The 17,059-nt window shown below is 34.4% G+C and overlaps 1 protein-coding gene across 1 annotated transcript in view; it reads left to right on the forward strand.

Annotated features, from left to right (window-relative positions):
- The first annotated feature begins 739 nt into the window (after positions 1 to 739).
- Positions 740 to 17,059, forward strand: part of LOC138128182 (43 kDa receptor-associated protein of the synapse homolog) — a 33,635-nt gene continuing 17,315 nt past the window's right edge. Inside the window, exons 1-4 of the mRNA XM_069044365.1 lie at positions 740 to 1,200; positions 1,268 to 1,493; positions 1,542 to 1,693; positions 12,968 to 13,090. Coding sequence (XP_068900466.1) covers positions 1,160 to 1,200; positions 1,268 to 1,493; positions 1,542 to 1,693; positions 12,968 to 13,090 — 542 coding nt within the window. The 5' untranslated portion in view covers positions 740 to 1,159. The remainder of the gene's footprint in view (positions 1,201 to 1,267; positions 1,494 to 1,541; positions 1,694 to 12,967; positions 13,091 to 17,059) is intronic.

Genomic DNA, 17,059 nt, shown 5'->3' on the forward strand with positions numbered 1-17,059 from the left:
AGAATTCAGAGTATCTAATATGCTACCAAAAAAATTATTGCCCATTTATCAAGAGAAAGGATGAAAAATGTGACACGAGATGAACTACTTTTCGTTTAAACGAAAAATGTCGTGGAGGTGTCTCAAAGTTAAGACCTTCATTATGAGGGAACTTCAAAAATGCCAACATTAATAAATGCCACTACTTTGTTACGTTGTCTGGTTGCATTTTTAGTTCTAAGGGCACTGAAAAATTTTGTAGCCACCCTTAATGAAAACGGTAATTTAACGTACTGACAAGCGGACGAAAAGTCATTATTTTTCGGACGCTGACCATGGCGCCATCTGTTCGTCTGTTTAGTAAGTTAGCAACGAATCCGACAAAACTAATAATAATTGTCCTGTCATCATAAATTATGTAAATAAGTAATTGTAAATTTCTAGTTTTGTTGGCAAGCTCATAACAAATACTATAAAAAACAATTGTTAATATGTATTAATAAATTTGTCTATTTGAAAATGAATGATATTTTTTGCCTTGTAGTTCGTGCTTCTGCTAAAAAGTAGCTTTTGTCCTCGCCTGTTTTAAGCCTCGGCTGCGCCTCGGCCAGAAAACTCCGACTCGGAAGAAAAAGATGCACTTTTTGGCCTTGATACATAAATAACTATCTCTTATAAATCGTTGCTCAAAAACATTATTGGTGTTTTTGAGCAACGATTTATCAGTGGACTTTTAATAATACATTACCTTTGAGAGCGAGTACCGACAAAATTCATAGAGAGCCATAAATATTTATTCGAACACAAAAGAAATGGTCCATTTTATTGAGCGATAGAAACGCAGGATTTGTTCATGTTTAATATCGGCAAGATCACCCCGATGAAATCCTGCAGGAACATTGCAGAACTCCGAAGTCACCCGATCCTGTCCTGGCCGCTTATCCTGTCCGACTTCCTGCGAGCGGCCTCGACATCCTCCGAAATAATGATCTGGTTGTGCTTCAGTCGGGGATGCTGGATGGTGGTCGAAGGGGTGTGTTTTTCCGTGTACATATTGTGTTTTAGACAGTTGTATGATTTTTTTAATTTTCTATCCGGACGTAGTTTGGCCTATTCGTAAAAATGCCCTCGAATCGAACCGGGAGTGTAGTTTAGTCGCGAACCCGACCGTTAATAAATAATGTCTTGGGAGTCTCTGAATTCGCACGACTTCACCAGGTAGTGGTATTTTTGTCGATTAGCTCCCTCGAAAGGGTGAAGAAAAATCGTTGACATGTGACCGTTGCAGCGGAGGCGTCAGCCACCAGTTATCGGCGACTCGTCTTCTATCATCCCCCGACGGTTCCCGACACCCTCTCGACGGCCTCGAGCAGATCTGGCCTTGGAACGACTCATATTCGAGCCTGCACCGGGACACCTACACCGAGGTGCGGACCCCCAGGCGCCCGGTTTTCACATGGGGATGCTTCAGGGCGTGCAGGGCGAGGATCTACCAGAGCATAGCCAAGAGAAAGGTGAGCGAGAGAAGAGCCGCGACAGAGTGTCAAGAGATTGTTCCCCAGGTTGACCAAGGGGTCAAGCTCTACAACCAGCACAAGCAGCAGCAAGCGGTCAGGAAGTGGAAGTCGGCGCTGAAAGCCATCAGGAAGAGGGAGGACAAGTTCGTGCTGTTGGGATATCTCTGCCAGGCCTACATGGACTGGGGGAAGTACCGGTGAGTAGATGAGCTCTCTTTCCGGTCAAATTATGACCAATTCCGCATTTTATGTGGCAGCCATACTTTTTATGTGATGAACATTTTTATTTTAAAGCGCACCGGTGGCGGTGGTTGCAACCACGGTAAAGGTGTTGTTTTCGGTATTTTTTATTTTTAATAATAGCCCACATTTTTTTCACTTTTAATGTGGCATGGTCTGTACCAATTATTTTGACCAAAAAAAAAAACAATTACTTATTGTTCATAATGTGAACCTTACACGACATAACCAATGCCCATAAATTAACAGTAATAACGGTGACATTTTAACAAATTTAATAACGGCATTAGCCGGATTTTTGTGAATCTCGTGCTTATAACACTCAAGTGAAGACCCCGATTAACTCTACCCTTGCTGGGTTTATGTTGGGATAAAAATGAAAAACATGGAAATTTATTTACATAAAAATAATCTACATTGCCATTTTTCTTGAGTTTCCTTTTAAAATGCTACATATTTTCATTTTTCTACTAATTTACGACAGGAAGGTTACCTACGTTACTCTACCCCCACAAGCTAAGGTCTATTTTGAAATAATAAGAGTTGAAATCACCCCCTGAAAATCGAAGCTTGTGTCTCTTGAAACCAAAAAAATTGGCACAAATGCTCGCTCTCTACAACACTATGCAAGGTTTTCAAGAAACGTCTTATATGTTTGTTTTGATACAAATTAATTTTTAGTAATGTCAGCTCGGGTCAGGTCAAGTTGGATTAAATCAATTAATGAATGGTAATTTACATTAACCAAATATACAGGGTTGTTTACGAGTAATAATGAACTTAACGAAATTTGTGATGCAACCAATATTACATTTACACCGATGATGTGGATAAAAAAATACATTTTAATTTTATAAAATGTAGTCAACATGCTCGGCATTATATTTGTCGAGTTTAATCAAAATCATTATGTGGAAACAATTAGTAAAAATACAAACTAAAAAAGTATGGGGTTGCGTCACAAATTTTGTAAAGCTCATTATTACTCGTGAATCACCTTGTATGCGTATCTAAGTCAGGAAGTTACTAATACTAAGATTATTTTTTTGAAATTTGGATTAAAATCGATAACTTGGAAATTTGTTGAAGGACTTTAATACCATTTTGGGCATTTTCTCTTTACTATTTTTAATTTTTGATATGAATGTAATAAACGAGAATTGATCAAAGTAAATTTATTTGAGGAAGGCTTGTCTTAATATTGAAGTATCTGCGAATAAATTTGAGGAAAAATGCAGACGTGGAGAACTTTTTGAATAACTATCTGAAAAATGCGTCTATTACATATTTACGAGCGGTATAAATTGCTTCTGTTTAGAAGTTAGATGAGACAGATTCGTTTCAAATATTTAAGTTAACGCTTTGCTTCGTTCGCATGCGGGAAATAGTGGAAAATGTTGGCGAATAAACTGTAAATTGAAAAAATATCAGGTACCTACCAATTTCAACTGTTCTTTTTAACAATAAAAACAATTAGCAAACACTGTTAATCGATATTCCTATGCTGTCCTTTCGTAAAACGTAACATTGAATGATCTGTGGTTTGATTAGTTGATTACAGATTAGGGGATTTTTGATAACTCATTAATATACAGAGTATTTCAGGAGTGATAATGAGCCCGGCGGAATTAAAAATGCAACCCATAATACATTTCCAGAGTTAACGTGCCTGTTTTAAATCTCGTATTGTTTTAAAATGAAATGATGACGTTGCTTCCAATAATTTTATTTGTCACAACTGACATTTAGGAAAATACGACAATCAAAATTTATTCGAACGATGAGAAAACAGAGATGATCCTGATTTATGTGGCGAATGTAATAAAAATGCTTCAGCCATTGCGCGTTTGTGCATACAATAAACATTTTCCCAAAAACTCTTTGTTTTTTCGTAATTCCATTTAACCAAGCGAATATGACATTTATGTCAAAATTTACGAAACTGCACAGTTAACTATGCTTTAGGTATTTTAAATCAAAAAATAAATATTCACATGGCGTTGCAAATGTATTGTGGGTTGCATTTTCCGTCGGGCTTATTATCACTCTTGAAATACCCCGTATTAGGGAAAGACTAATTTTACATCCTTTCAATAATTTAAAATAAACAAATTATTTACAAATGACAGATAATCGTTGAATGTACCTGGCATCTATTTTTTGATATAATAAACATTTTGATTATACCACTTTAATGATATGGATTTGATTATTTTTTCATATTCAGAATAATGAAACCGAAATCATCAAATCAATATAATTTATTATTTTTTACATTACCATAATGTGTAAAATTCGCGGAACATGTTAGCAGTACGTTGTTAAGTAGTCATTAAATATCAGGTGAAAATGTTTAAAAAAATCAATCTTCTTTTTTGCAGATGATATGATATGGATATGGATTTGTTACACTAAATGTATAAAAGATTTCATGTAGGTATTCCAATAGTCTGCAAATATTAAATATTTCATCAAAGATGCACCTTTTGAGCCTCCATTGGAAGAAGAAACTAATGTAATGAGCCCGAAGGAATTGAAAATGCAACCCAGAATACATTTCCAAAGAAAAGCTTGATATTTTAATTTCAATATCCAGGTTTTCATTGGAAATGTATTGTGTATTGCATTTTCAATTCCATCGGGCTTATTATCACTCGTGAAATACCCTGTAAATAGTGACATTTTATGAGTGTTTAAAATAAACATTTCACAATTTTTTAAATGTACCTATATCTATATAATTATAGAATTGAAGTCAGCAATCTGATTACTTATACAAGAAACTCATAGAACTTGATATTTTGTTTAATTCGAAATAAGTTAGCAATCCAAGTAGCTTGGCGAATAAGATTAATCATGACGCCTTCTCTTTATTGAGGTTATGAGCAAAAGTTTTTACTACAAATATGGATGTTGCCTACTTGGAAATCGCCGTCTGTAAATAAATGCAGCTTGCGCATCATTTTTTTACATTCTCCAAATAAACTAATTTTAGACCAAATTTTCAACTGATATATTCAGTTCACTCCCAATATTTTTTGCTAATTTATGACCAAAATTTAAGTTTTAAATTTGCCACAACAAGAACAAAACAACTTAAATTGGATTAATTACTACTGAAAAGCAAATATGCGACCAGAAGAAGCCTAAATTGTTTCTTATCCATTATTGAGTCACACAACTAATTAATATTTGGTATTGATCCTTTAATATACGCACTTGATGCAGAAAACAAGGTTGACTTCTAGCTTTGAACGGTTTGAACACTTTGAAGTTTGAACAAAATAAAAATCCAATAGATTCATTCGTTAATAGAACTTAACCGAAAGCAATTTCTTAGTCCTAATCGTTAATGCTTTCTACAAAAATTACTCCCATTGGCTTGGTAAAACTTCAAAGTTGGCTGATATTATTCGTCCATCAAACAAACGTCTGACTGTATTTGCTGTTGACGCTATCCCATTTACTTTTGTTTAATTTTACAAGTTCCTCGTCTACTTCATGAAACTCTATTTACTCACGCGAATTCGTTTGTTGTAATACGTACGTGGCTGCTCCGCAAAGTAGACGAATCCTTTCGCACTTTCTCAACAACTTTGGGTTGTTTACTTTTGTACATTGTGACTTAGAAATTGTAGTGATGCTGCCACCTCGCTCTTTATTCCAATACTTATGTGAGGAAAACACCACAAACACACTAACAAAGCATTATGTACTTCCACAAAATGTCTTTTTCCATGATCATTGAATTTCAGTGGTCTTTGCCCACTGAAAATAGTGAGCAAAGATGGCAATTTAATCACTAGTGAGAAAATAATATTTTCTCACTAGTGAGCAAAGTGAATGTTTTGCGAGTTTGTCGATAGAGGGCGCCAAATAAGTTGTACAGAAAGTTTTTTAAATCTGTTTTTAAGATACTTTCTGAAAGAATTCATGCTAAATGCATTAAGTGTGTTGGTATCACTGAGTAAACTAAAATCAGTAAACCAATCACAAACACACAACGCAACATAACCTCTTTTATTTGGAATTTTGTTGATCCACGTTTTGTTGTGAAAAACTGTTTTCGTGAGTTCTCTGTTGGGCTAATTTTGTAGAAATTATTGTCTCAGTGATTTTAACAGTACAAAAAAGAGTGATGCAGATAGATAATGATAGATATGTACAATTTACGTTAATATAACCTCATTTTTTACTCTTGTCATGTTTTTGTAATTTTGATTTATTGACATTAAAAAAATAGTGATTTGCGGCATAATAAGGGGTAGGCAGCAGGTGAAAGCGATGTTTTTATTACAAACTCACTACAATTAACTCAAAATTCAAAAAATGACAAAAAAATGGTGCCCGAAATTTCGATTCCGCGACTTTATTTTATGATCATGAAAGACGCATGAGCAAACGTGCATTTAATCACTCGTACAGTTGGGGTACTCGCCTTCGGCTCAGACGCCCAACTTCCGTACTCCTGATTAAATGCACTACTTTGCTCACTTGTATTGAAAATAGCTATTTCTGAATAAGCCGTGACGAAACGACATTCTACTCACTAGATATTGCCCCAATGAACTCTTGGTGGGTAGATTGTGTGGCCTCAATGAATTATGTGGAAAGTGAGCTGAAGATCTCATTCCTGAATCCAACTGAATGCAATTACCAACCAGAAAAAATAAAATTCTTTGAGTACCGTTTTATACATTACATTGTACCCCAAAGATAGCTTCCTGAGAATTGTCTTTGATGATTAAAAAGTAGTTATTTGTATATCACGGCCGCGAAATTATTCTTTAACGTATCGAGAGAAAAATTGTCGCAGGACAATCTCGAGGATGTTAAAGGATTTCGCGGCCAAACATAAATCAAAGCCATCAAGTGTTCGTCCATTAGTGAATCTGATATGGAATGACAGAATAAATAAATAAATTTATTTCTGAAAGCTGCCAAACTCGCTGCTATCCTCATTAAATACTTATTAGCGACCAGACCCAAATCCAATTCCTTCACCTAATAACACGGAAGACGTTATTGTATTCCGGCTACTGCCTCGTTATCTCGCCCAACGGAGATAATCCTTATTAAAAAAGCAGAATGCAGCTCCTGGATCTAGGACAAGAGAGGTCAGTGCTCCTGGCGCGATATTGGGGAAGTTTATTATCGATGTGCCGTGGTCGGGGGCTTTTAAGAACCGGAGTGATCCTTCGGGGTTTTATGTATGGGAGGTCGGGGTGATTTTTTTCGTACACGACATTAAACCCGAATCCTGGCTTTCTATAGATGGATTCGGGACTTGATTCGGACTGAATTTTTCCGGATGACCTGGCCAGATTTTTTTGTTTTAATGGAAATGAAAAGGTTTAAATGGCCTTTGAATTAGCGTTATTGCAATGTAACTACCCTCGTTCGCCTGTAAAAAGTTTCCATAACGTTTTTGCCGCCACTCCGAAATGCAAGGGAAGTTTTCAACATGAAATTTATGGATTTTTTGTTTCGGCGGGAGTCTTGTCGAAACTTTCGTTCGGGTTCCTCACAAAAACAACGCTTTTTATTTGGGATTCTTGTTCGGATTTGCAAGTTAAATAAACATTAGCAACTTGTCAGTTTTCTATTAGCATAAAATAATTATTCAATTTTGGATTCAAATACAGTTGAAAAATGTGGGGAAGGCTGCAGCCGCTCACTTTGCAAACTAAACCCGTTTTGATCGATATGTTTTATTTTGTTCATACTTAACAAAAGAATCTACTGCACAAAATATTTTTTTCCATGATCATTGAATTTTAGTGGTTTTTGCTCACTGAAAATATTTAGCAAAGATGGCAATTGAATCACTACTGAGGAAAGAATATTTTGTCACTAGTGAGCAAAGTGAATGTTTTGAGAGTTTGTGGATAGAGGGCGCCAAATATGTTGTACTGAAAGTTTTTTTTAATCTGTTTTTAAAATACTTTCTGAATATTAATAACTAAAGCTTGTCTTATTTTTGACTTATTTAAATTTGTAACCTGTTATTTTTATTTCAATTGACGAAAAAACGTGAAATTGCTTGGAGTAAACTTCTGGGAAAATTCATGCTAAATGCATTGTGTGTTGGTATCACTGATTAAACTAAAATCAGTAAACCAATCACAAACACGCAACGCCTAACAACGTAACCTCTTTTTTTTTAATTTTGTTGATCCACGTTTTGTTGTGAAAAATTGTTTTCGTGAGTTCCCTGTTGGGCTATTTTGTAGAAGTGAATTTAGTGATTTTTAACAGTTATGAAAAATAGTGATACAGTTGATAGGAATGTACAGTTTACGTTAATATAACCTCATTTTTTACTTTTTTTATGATCATCGAAAAAAACCGATTCAACACGCATCAGCAAATGTGTACATATTTAATCACTTGTACTTCCGTACTCGTGATTAAATGCACTACTTTGCTCACTTGTATTGAAAATATGTATATAGCTATTGAACACGAGTAAAATGGTCAAATAAAATTAATTTGGAAAAGCGATAATCAAATGGGTCTGCCGATCTAGTGAAGCTAAATTCGTTTTAATCTCCATTTTGTTGGTTATTTATCGAGGAGGGAAAACGAAATTTGACGTGATTAATGAACTTGTAACGTCATTATTTGACGAAAAATACCAAAGTTGAAACATTTTCGTTTTACCACTGAAAGAAAATAAATTCAAAAATGGATGAAACGTGACCGGTGAACATTTAATTATGACGATGGTTTATGTTTTTTGTGTCTGACGTGCTCTGAAAATCTATAACAATTCGCTTCTGTTTTATTTTGAAAGTCCTTGGAAAAAAGTGTGTCACGACTCACTCATTTATCTCCGTCAGTGCGACTTCATCGTCTGGAAAATTTTTAATTTTTGGAATAAACAGTAATTAATTTAATAACGAGAATAATGAAAAACAAGTTCAAAGGGAGTTCAAATCAGTTCTTTCATCAGGATTCTTTCCAAAGCGCACTGGTAGATAGTGTAAATAATTTTTTACTCCAACAGATCTTTGGATGAGTGAATTGTAACTCTGGCGCCTAATTTAGAAAGTGATGTAAAATCAGTTTCGTAACAAAAAAAAACAAAATTTTTAATAACGTCCAGACAAGTTTTGAAATTTTTTTCTTAAGCTATTGTTCAACTGACTTTCAAATTCGATGGCCAATAAGATGCAGTGTAAGCAACTGTTCATCTTCATTTCATCTGTAGAGAGGTTTATTTAAATTAAAATTAATGGTGGTTTTAACAACACATTTGTCACTATTCGCTCTATAGTTTGAAAAATGTTTTTGTTCGATACCTCCATATAAAGTGAGTCTGTATCCATAGTTACCAGTGGGTGAAGGTATTTCTTTCATCCACTTCACTTTCGCTCACTGGTTTTCATTCACTTGTAAATTTTTCTCATATCTGCGAAAATGAATGATGCAAAAATAAAAAGTGTTGTCGGATATCGAGATGACACCAAATGGCGCTATTGTAATTTTAATAAATCACGGCAAAAGTTTTAAAAATTATTTTTAGTTTACATTGCGCCGGTGTCAGTTTATCATACGAGTGCGGTAAAGTGTGCCATTATGACATTTAAATAAATGTCATAAAGTGTAACCCTTTTGTAATTATATTATTAAATTGTTATTAAACGATATTGTTAATAAAAAAACAAGTTTAAACTTTTGGCTGTATATTTAGACAAATACCCTGTCCCAGAAAAGAATGCATTCTTACCAATTACTTTACTTTTATACTGACATCGTTTTGACTTAAAAAAATTGATCAGTAAAGTACAGCAGCTTACCATTTACCAAGATGAAAAAATTATGCTGGATAAATATTGCATTTCAACTTAAAACAGACATGGAGGTTTGGAAAAATATTTCCCTTGCAAGATTGTAAAAATATTTTTTTACCAGTCTCGTAAGAAGGTAAAGTCTCTCATTATGACATTCAAATGAATGTGATAAAGTTCATATGTTGATAGTATATAAATAAATATGCAAAAACTCTTGTCTCTTATTTTCATTTGTTATTGAAAATGAGGTACTTCATATTTTCTCCCTTGCAGTTTATTTTATCCATAAAATGTAGAATACATAAAAGTGTTATGTGCTTTAACCGTATTCCCAGTAGAGAGCATTATTGGATTCTATATACGAGAGCAGTCCATTATTTATCGCTTCTGATGTAAAAAACTTTGATTGTCAAATCAAATATTACTTATCAACGAACATACAGTGCGTTCGTAAATTTCGGAATAAATCCTATAAAACTGTAAGTATTAATTTCCGAGAAAAATAAAAACAAGAGATCAACTTTGTTTATAAAATGTGCATATTCTTACTGAAGAATAATAAAACACTGGTTTTACTTATGTTGACAGCTTTTCATCTTCTAGTTATGACGTCATCAATAATTTTTTTAAATGACAATCCTCGCTTTTTTCTTCTTCTCCTGATGGGCCTTCGTAATAGCTAAATGATGAATGAAAAAAATTTATACCTCACCTTACATAATTTATTTTTAATTTAATTTTTATTGTAAAAATTTTAATTGACCTCAAACAAAAACAAACAAACATCTAAGGTTAACGATAAAGTTCAACGCAAATGTTGAAATTGCCCCCCGCCAACCATTTAGCACACACCGACACTTTGTACACTGCGCTCAATAATGTCAGGGCTTCCGTTTCAGCGCGAATTCTCTGCCGCAATTCTTCTAAATTGTTTGGTCTATTAAAATATACCTTCGATTTTAACTAAACCCATAGAAAAAAAAAATGTTTATCAAAAAAATTAAATTAAATTTTTTAAATAGAAATTGTCATTTTTTCAAAAAAATTGTTATGCAAGGTACCAAATTCTTTTATTCATCGTTTAGGTAGTACGAAGGTCTATCAGAAAGAAGAGAAAAAGTGGGGGTTTTCATTTAAAAAAATTATTGATGACGTCATAAGCAGGAGATGAAAAGCTGTCAACATAAGTAAAGTACTGAAGAGTATGCACTTCTTAAAAACAAAGTTGATAGAGATCAACTTTGTTTTTGGAGAATAAATATACAGTTTTATCGAACGCACTGTATATTTATTCTCCATAATACACGAGAAATTTAGTTGGTGATTTTATTCTTTAAAAATTAACCATTTATTTGTTCAATCGTTGTTCTTCCCATGGATAAAATATAGATTCGAGCTATTAAAAAAAATCCTCAATTAAAATGGTCAACGGATTTAAAAAAAAAAATGTGAATGATTAATACAAAAATTAATTATTAGGAAGCATCCAGGAGGATGTTATTAGTTGCTATGAATGAAGTTCCAATCCATAATCACAATCCTAAAACATGGAATCGAAACACAAGGGTGTAAATTTCTTCAAAAGAAAGTACAGGCTGTTTAATTCGCCAGATCTAGCACTCATTGATATTTGCTGGTGTCAAAATTGAAAGGGTAACTTTCTGGTATTGACAGTCTGAATTAGAGTCAGCGAATAATCAACCACACTCGTCGTCAAATATTTATTAATACGATGTTAAAATATTCGATTTGTTCGTTCCTCGTTGTAATTAATAACCAAGCTCAACATTACACTTATTTAAAACTGTTTACAGTCGTTTTCAACGACATCCGTGCTGTCAGTGTCATTTTGAATATGTTGGTGCAGATTGTACACACAAATCCATAACCAGTATTCAGAGTATAAGCAAATCCTAGTTGAAAAAATGTCAAACAAGAAATTGAGGTTATGGTAAAAGAATATTTATATTTCATGAAACATCAACAATAAATAATAAAACTCAGTCTTCAACATGGTGTAAAAGATGGTTAAACTATGTCATCCTCGGAGTCCAAATCAGACTACATATTTTCTTTGATTTGTTGGAAATGATAGATAATAATTTGAATTTGTCAAGTTGCCGCGTCAAGCTAAATTGCCAAATTAGGAAATTCAAAATTACTAAACTGAAACAGCAAATGATGCCAATATACTGTCATATTGACAGCATGGATGTCATTGAAAACGACTTTACAATTAATTCACATTTTGACTGTTTAAAATTTAAACATTGTCCAAACAAAAATTGCCAGAATATTTTTCTCTTGACCTACATTTAACACTGCCACTACATCATAGTTCATCACAACCATTCATTGATCCAGATCTTCCTAATTTTCTCCGAGTCTGTTTATGACATTTGAAAATACTTTCTGGGAACAATAGGTAATTAAAGATCTTTACGACCACAAACTAAAACAAAACGTTACGGTAACAGATATTCGAGGATTAACGACGTTCGATCATTTTTCACGATTAACCACGCTAAAATAAACGAAGCAAACACGAAAAATCCCAGTAAAGCTGAAAATCCACTTTTGTGTTGATACATTCCTTGGTGCGTGCGGTAGTGTAAGTATTTTAAAACAGTGAATTCGTCGAGGACTTAAGGAATTCTTGAAAGTTTTAAAAATTCAGATAAATCTGTCAAGGGGGATGTTTACAAAGTGGGGCGTAATGTATTAAAAAATAGACAGTCACATTGCTCAAGCTGCGACTGATCACGTCTCATTTATTCAAAAGTCAACAGATTTTTCATGTGGAACCGAGCTTGGAAACGTCATATTTTTTTATCCCTTTAATTTTGCAGCAAAAGGGAAATCACACAGATTTATCTCGCTCGTAACGTCTTTTTTTCCATTAGATTTTTTAATTTTCCTCTTCACAATTTTGATTTGACAGGAGCGGATACCGAAGATTTTTTAAATTTAATTCTATGTAGGGTTGCACAATCTTCCAAAAGCTCCGAAAGCTTCAAGTCCGTCTGTTGCCATTTGAAATATATTTAAAGTATGCAACCGGCACATGTTTTAAACATGTTTCTATTTTTAGCTCCCTGATGGAATAATAAATGAGCCACCTGCAGGCTGCGCATTAAGCATTTATTAACAATAATTTTTTTAATTCGAAATTTAGAATGCAATTATTTTTGGCGGTGAAAAAACGAGAAATCCCGAAATTAAATCACCACTTTACAATATCATCTCAGCCGCCCTCATCTAAAATGCAAATCGCCCAAACAAAGCCAGGAGTCCACCCTTAATGCAATAAAGACCGGATTCACGCCGACCAAAAACTTGTCGTTGTTTCAGACAAATTTACCCTTCCGTCCGCACTTAGCCAACCTTTCTTCCCCAGACAATTCTTAATTATTTGCCGTCACTATTATTTTGCAGAGACGCTCTGGAATACGCCCACCGACAGCTCTTCATAAGCGAAGAACTCGACAACCCCAACATGAGGGCTGAGTCTTATTTGAGCCTGGCCAAGGCGCACCAGAGGCTGGGCGGGCTCGAGAGGTATGTAAACATCCCTCGTTCTCTGTTCGATGTGTTGCCTATTATTTGCGATTGTAATGCTGTTTGCCTACGGTGCCGGCGCCTTCCTAACTGAATTTAAACCGGTTTAAGGGAGGGTTTAGTTTAAGATTCTCTGGAGGTGCTGTCAACTCATCAGACGCCTTTTTACAAAACAAATTTTAGCTGAGAAAGCACATTTACAAACAGCTGCGATTGCTAAACCTATCACATCATCTAATGGTTCTAAAAGTTTTAAAACTATCAAAATCGAATAAATGTGCCACTCGAAAGAAAGTGTGTACATAGAATATAGTTAGAATATTATGGTTAATTCGGAATATAAAAATATTTCCTGGAAACCCACAATTTTTATTTTCGATTGCTCATCTTTTGAATTGAAATTTTTATTATGATTAGTTATGGCGACAGAGTAAGGACACAGCACGAAGATGTGTTTTATTTAAGGCCAAGTATCCTGAAAGATTCATAAATCAATCAACGGTGAACAAAATTAAAAAAAAAAAAAAATAGCGAGATTGGTTCCATTGAAGATTTACCACAAGCAGGTCGTCCAGTTGACAATGATACCAAATTATTGTTATTTATGTGACGCGCTTAGTAAATTAATCTTTACGGTCGAGCTGGAAAGTTTGTGGGACGAGTGACGAAGCAGCGAGTCTCTATAATCCAGTGAGCCCAGTGAGATTCGTAAAAGTACCGTTTTCATTAAGGGTGCCTAAAAAATCACTTTATGAAAATCTCCTCAATAATGTGGTAACTTTCTAATCCACACTTGTAATAATTATACCTTTTTCAAAATTGCAAAAATTGTTCTTCTTGGTTTGCAAAATACTTTCCCGCAGCAACTACTACCAATTTATTGAAGGCAATTTTTTTCCTTCTCAAAGATCTTTTAGTTTTGGAAAAATATGTTAATGTGAAGGCGTCAAATCTAGCGAAACACAAGAGGAACTTGTGAAGAGGTGCTTTGTCCTGCAAAAAGAGAATTTTTCAAGCTTTACCGAGATGTTTATCCACAACTTTTGCAAAGAGTTTTGTTGGTTCTGAAGAATAGGAGGTCACTGTTGCAGTTTTACCCTCCGTCAGAATGACTTCGTTTTTGTTTCAAAACGTACACTTCTGAAGATGAAATATTTTGTGGCGGTGAAATGTGTTTCCCTTTCCTTCGACTGTTCTTTTGGTTCGGATCTCGATAATGGATCCACGTTTGATCCTAGTTACAACTCGATCAAGATGTTGTCAGTTTCCATCGCATATTTGAGGGTGTATTAATTATTTATAAATAATTACCTCATCCCCGAATCATTATTTATGCTATGGAAGACACGTTCAAAGCGCTTGTCATACGTTTTAACTCGATCCTTGAAAATCACGTCATTCACAGGACGCAAATTTTCTCGAGTAGACACTACCACATTGTTCATCTCTAACCTCTGTTCTTTTCCTTTTAAAAACCCTAACCGAATTTTTTATAGTGACGTTCCTGTAACGTATTCAACATATTTGCATAAATTTCTTTGTCGTAAAATCCTTCCAAAGGTGGGTGCTTTAGTTTATCACTTTATTATCATGTTTCATACTTAAACATTTTAATAGAGATATCACAATTTATTATTTTGGTACAGAAAAAAATCACTTTTCCTATCGCGTTGCACAAACAACTCGGTATTTTGAATTTTACTAATAAGCTAATAATTTAACATTTTGTAAATAACAAAATAAACAACAAAGATAGCGTAAAATCAGAACCTTGGTGCTGGAAATTACTGAGACTTTGAAAGTTGTGGAGATATTTTAACCACTAGTAGAACTCCACAATAGGTAACGATTGACCCAATAATACCTTAAACAAATATTGATATTTTTCTAGAAAAAGGAGCTAAAATTTTTTCAAAAAAGGTTTAGGAGCGACGGAATTTTATGGAAAATAGGCCAAAAAATATCATAGTAGACTTCTTTTGTTGTCATTTAATTCGAAATTCAGTCGCTTTGACAAGAACCTCAATCTTAACCCTCAATTTAAATCACAAATGGCTTTCACCAACCTGGAGAAAACCGATATTATGGTTTTGATCTAGGTATGGCGAAGCCCGTGGACATTCAGAGCCAGCACAGGAAATCTACGGTGAAAGGTTTCTTCAAAGGATACTTCCCAATGCACGAACCTTTATAAACGTTGTGCAGCATCTTCGCGATTTCGTGCGTTGCCAAATGAATAACTGCGACCTTGACCGCAACGAGAAGATCACATTTTAGTTGCAGAAGAAGAAATTCTTCACGAAATTTCAGTTTGTAGGTTGGCTGCGAGTTCAAAACTCCGCTCAGGAAATTCGTCAAAACAGAGGCATTCTGAGTCGAGTTCGGCTTTCTTGAGCACCTCGTGCTGAAGCTGCATTGCAAACGGTGGCAGGCATTTTGAGCAACTTCTTTGATGTTTCATTTTATGCTTTTACTCATAATTAGTCTTTTTAATTTGTTGTTTAATAAAAACCAAACATAAATTCGAATGACAGAAAAACTTGACATTTTAGGTTGGTCGTACGTCAAAACTGTCCGCCAAATTTGAATTTCTTCAGCGGTTCCCAAACAAACTGATTCCTTTGATTTTCTTGTAAACCATTAACATTTGTATGTATTAGGCAAGTTGGGTTATTTTGTCGTCTTTTAACACGTATATACTACCTTTCAAATTCAGTCTGTACACAAGAATATACCGGGCGATTTTTTAAAATTCATGTTTAGCCGATTATTATTTTTTTTGTCAGAAAAAGACGTTTAGAGCTCGTGCGAACTCTCATGATCGATGACGCAGAAACCAAAATGCGTACCGAAGCGTCTCTACTATTCGAACTAAAAACATCGGTACCATTTTGTCAAGCTTTACAGATTTGTGAGCTAATTTATGTTGTTATTTATTTGGCGAGAAGCCGACAAGTCCTTAAATAATGTCGGACATTCTAATCCAAACCCTTGAACAGTGTAAAATGCAAATTTGCCGCCACTCTGAAAATTTGAACTAAACGACCGACGTTTTTAAGTTTCACTTATCAAAATTGGGCTCCGCCTTCGCGCAGCTTTTGTCAAGGTCATCGATCATGACAGTTGACACAAGCTCTACCTGCATAGAACTGGCTTAACGTGTTGTATTTTGAGTTGCCTAAGTTCGCGCTACAGTTTTGACATATAACATAACCTTGTTTTTGCTCCCTTTCTGTATTTAAATTTCGTTTCGCTTGTTGTTTTCTCGGTTATTACGAAAAATCAGTTTTTTTAAAACTGCACTTCCATTTGTGATCAAACCAAACTTTAACATAGTTTTTTAAATAAATGAACGTTCTGATCTAATCAAGTTCAGCCATACGTTTTTTTTTCCAAAAATATCACAGCTCGTTGGAAGTGAAATAAAAAAATATCCGATGGTTTAGTTTATTTATTTAGTGCAGAGTTTGAAATCCACCTGTCAGGTAGTTAACGTGCAATCTGGATCGTGACAGCCAATTTATCGACAATTGTTAGGAGTGTTAGGACGTTGACAAATGAGCTAGTAATACCTGCGTCCACTTGACATGATCATTCTCTGAAGTTCGGAAAATAGTAGGTATTTGACACCTCAAGTAGTCAGTTCCCAATGAATTTCACTAAGTATATGAGAATATAATGTGATCAAAAACAAAACAAATCATCGGCCATGTCGTAGCGGAATTTAATGCAAATAAGCATTTAATGCATGGGCGTAGACAATTTGTGGTCTCAAACGCTACTTTACCATATCTCATGAATTTTAAACGTTGGAATTATAATTGTGCACTTTATTATTACCTTGATATTATCTGATAATGGAGAAAATCTATAAAATAAACAAGAGTAACATTTTACATTCGCAAAAGTAGGTAATTTACCAGCTTTATTGCCAAACGCAACACCACTGGTAAGCAGAAATGTTTGTTT

This window comes from Tenebrio molitor, chromosome 4 (genome assembly GCF_963966145.1).
Source record: "Tenebrio molitor chromosome 4, icTenMoli1.1, whole genome shotgun sequence".
Taxonomy (NCBI): domain Eukaryota; kingdom Metazoa; phylum Arthropoda; class Insecta; order Coleoptera; family Tenebrionidae; genus Tenebrio; species Tenebrio molitor.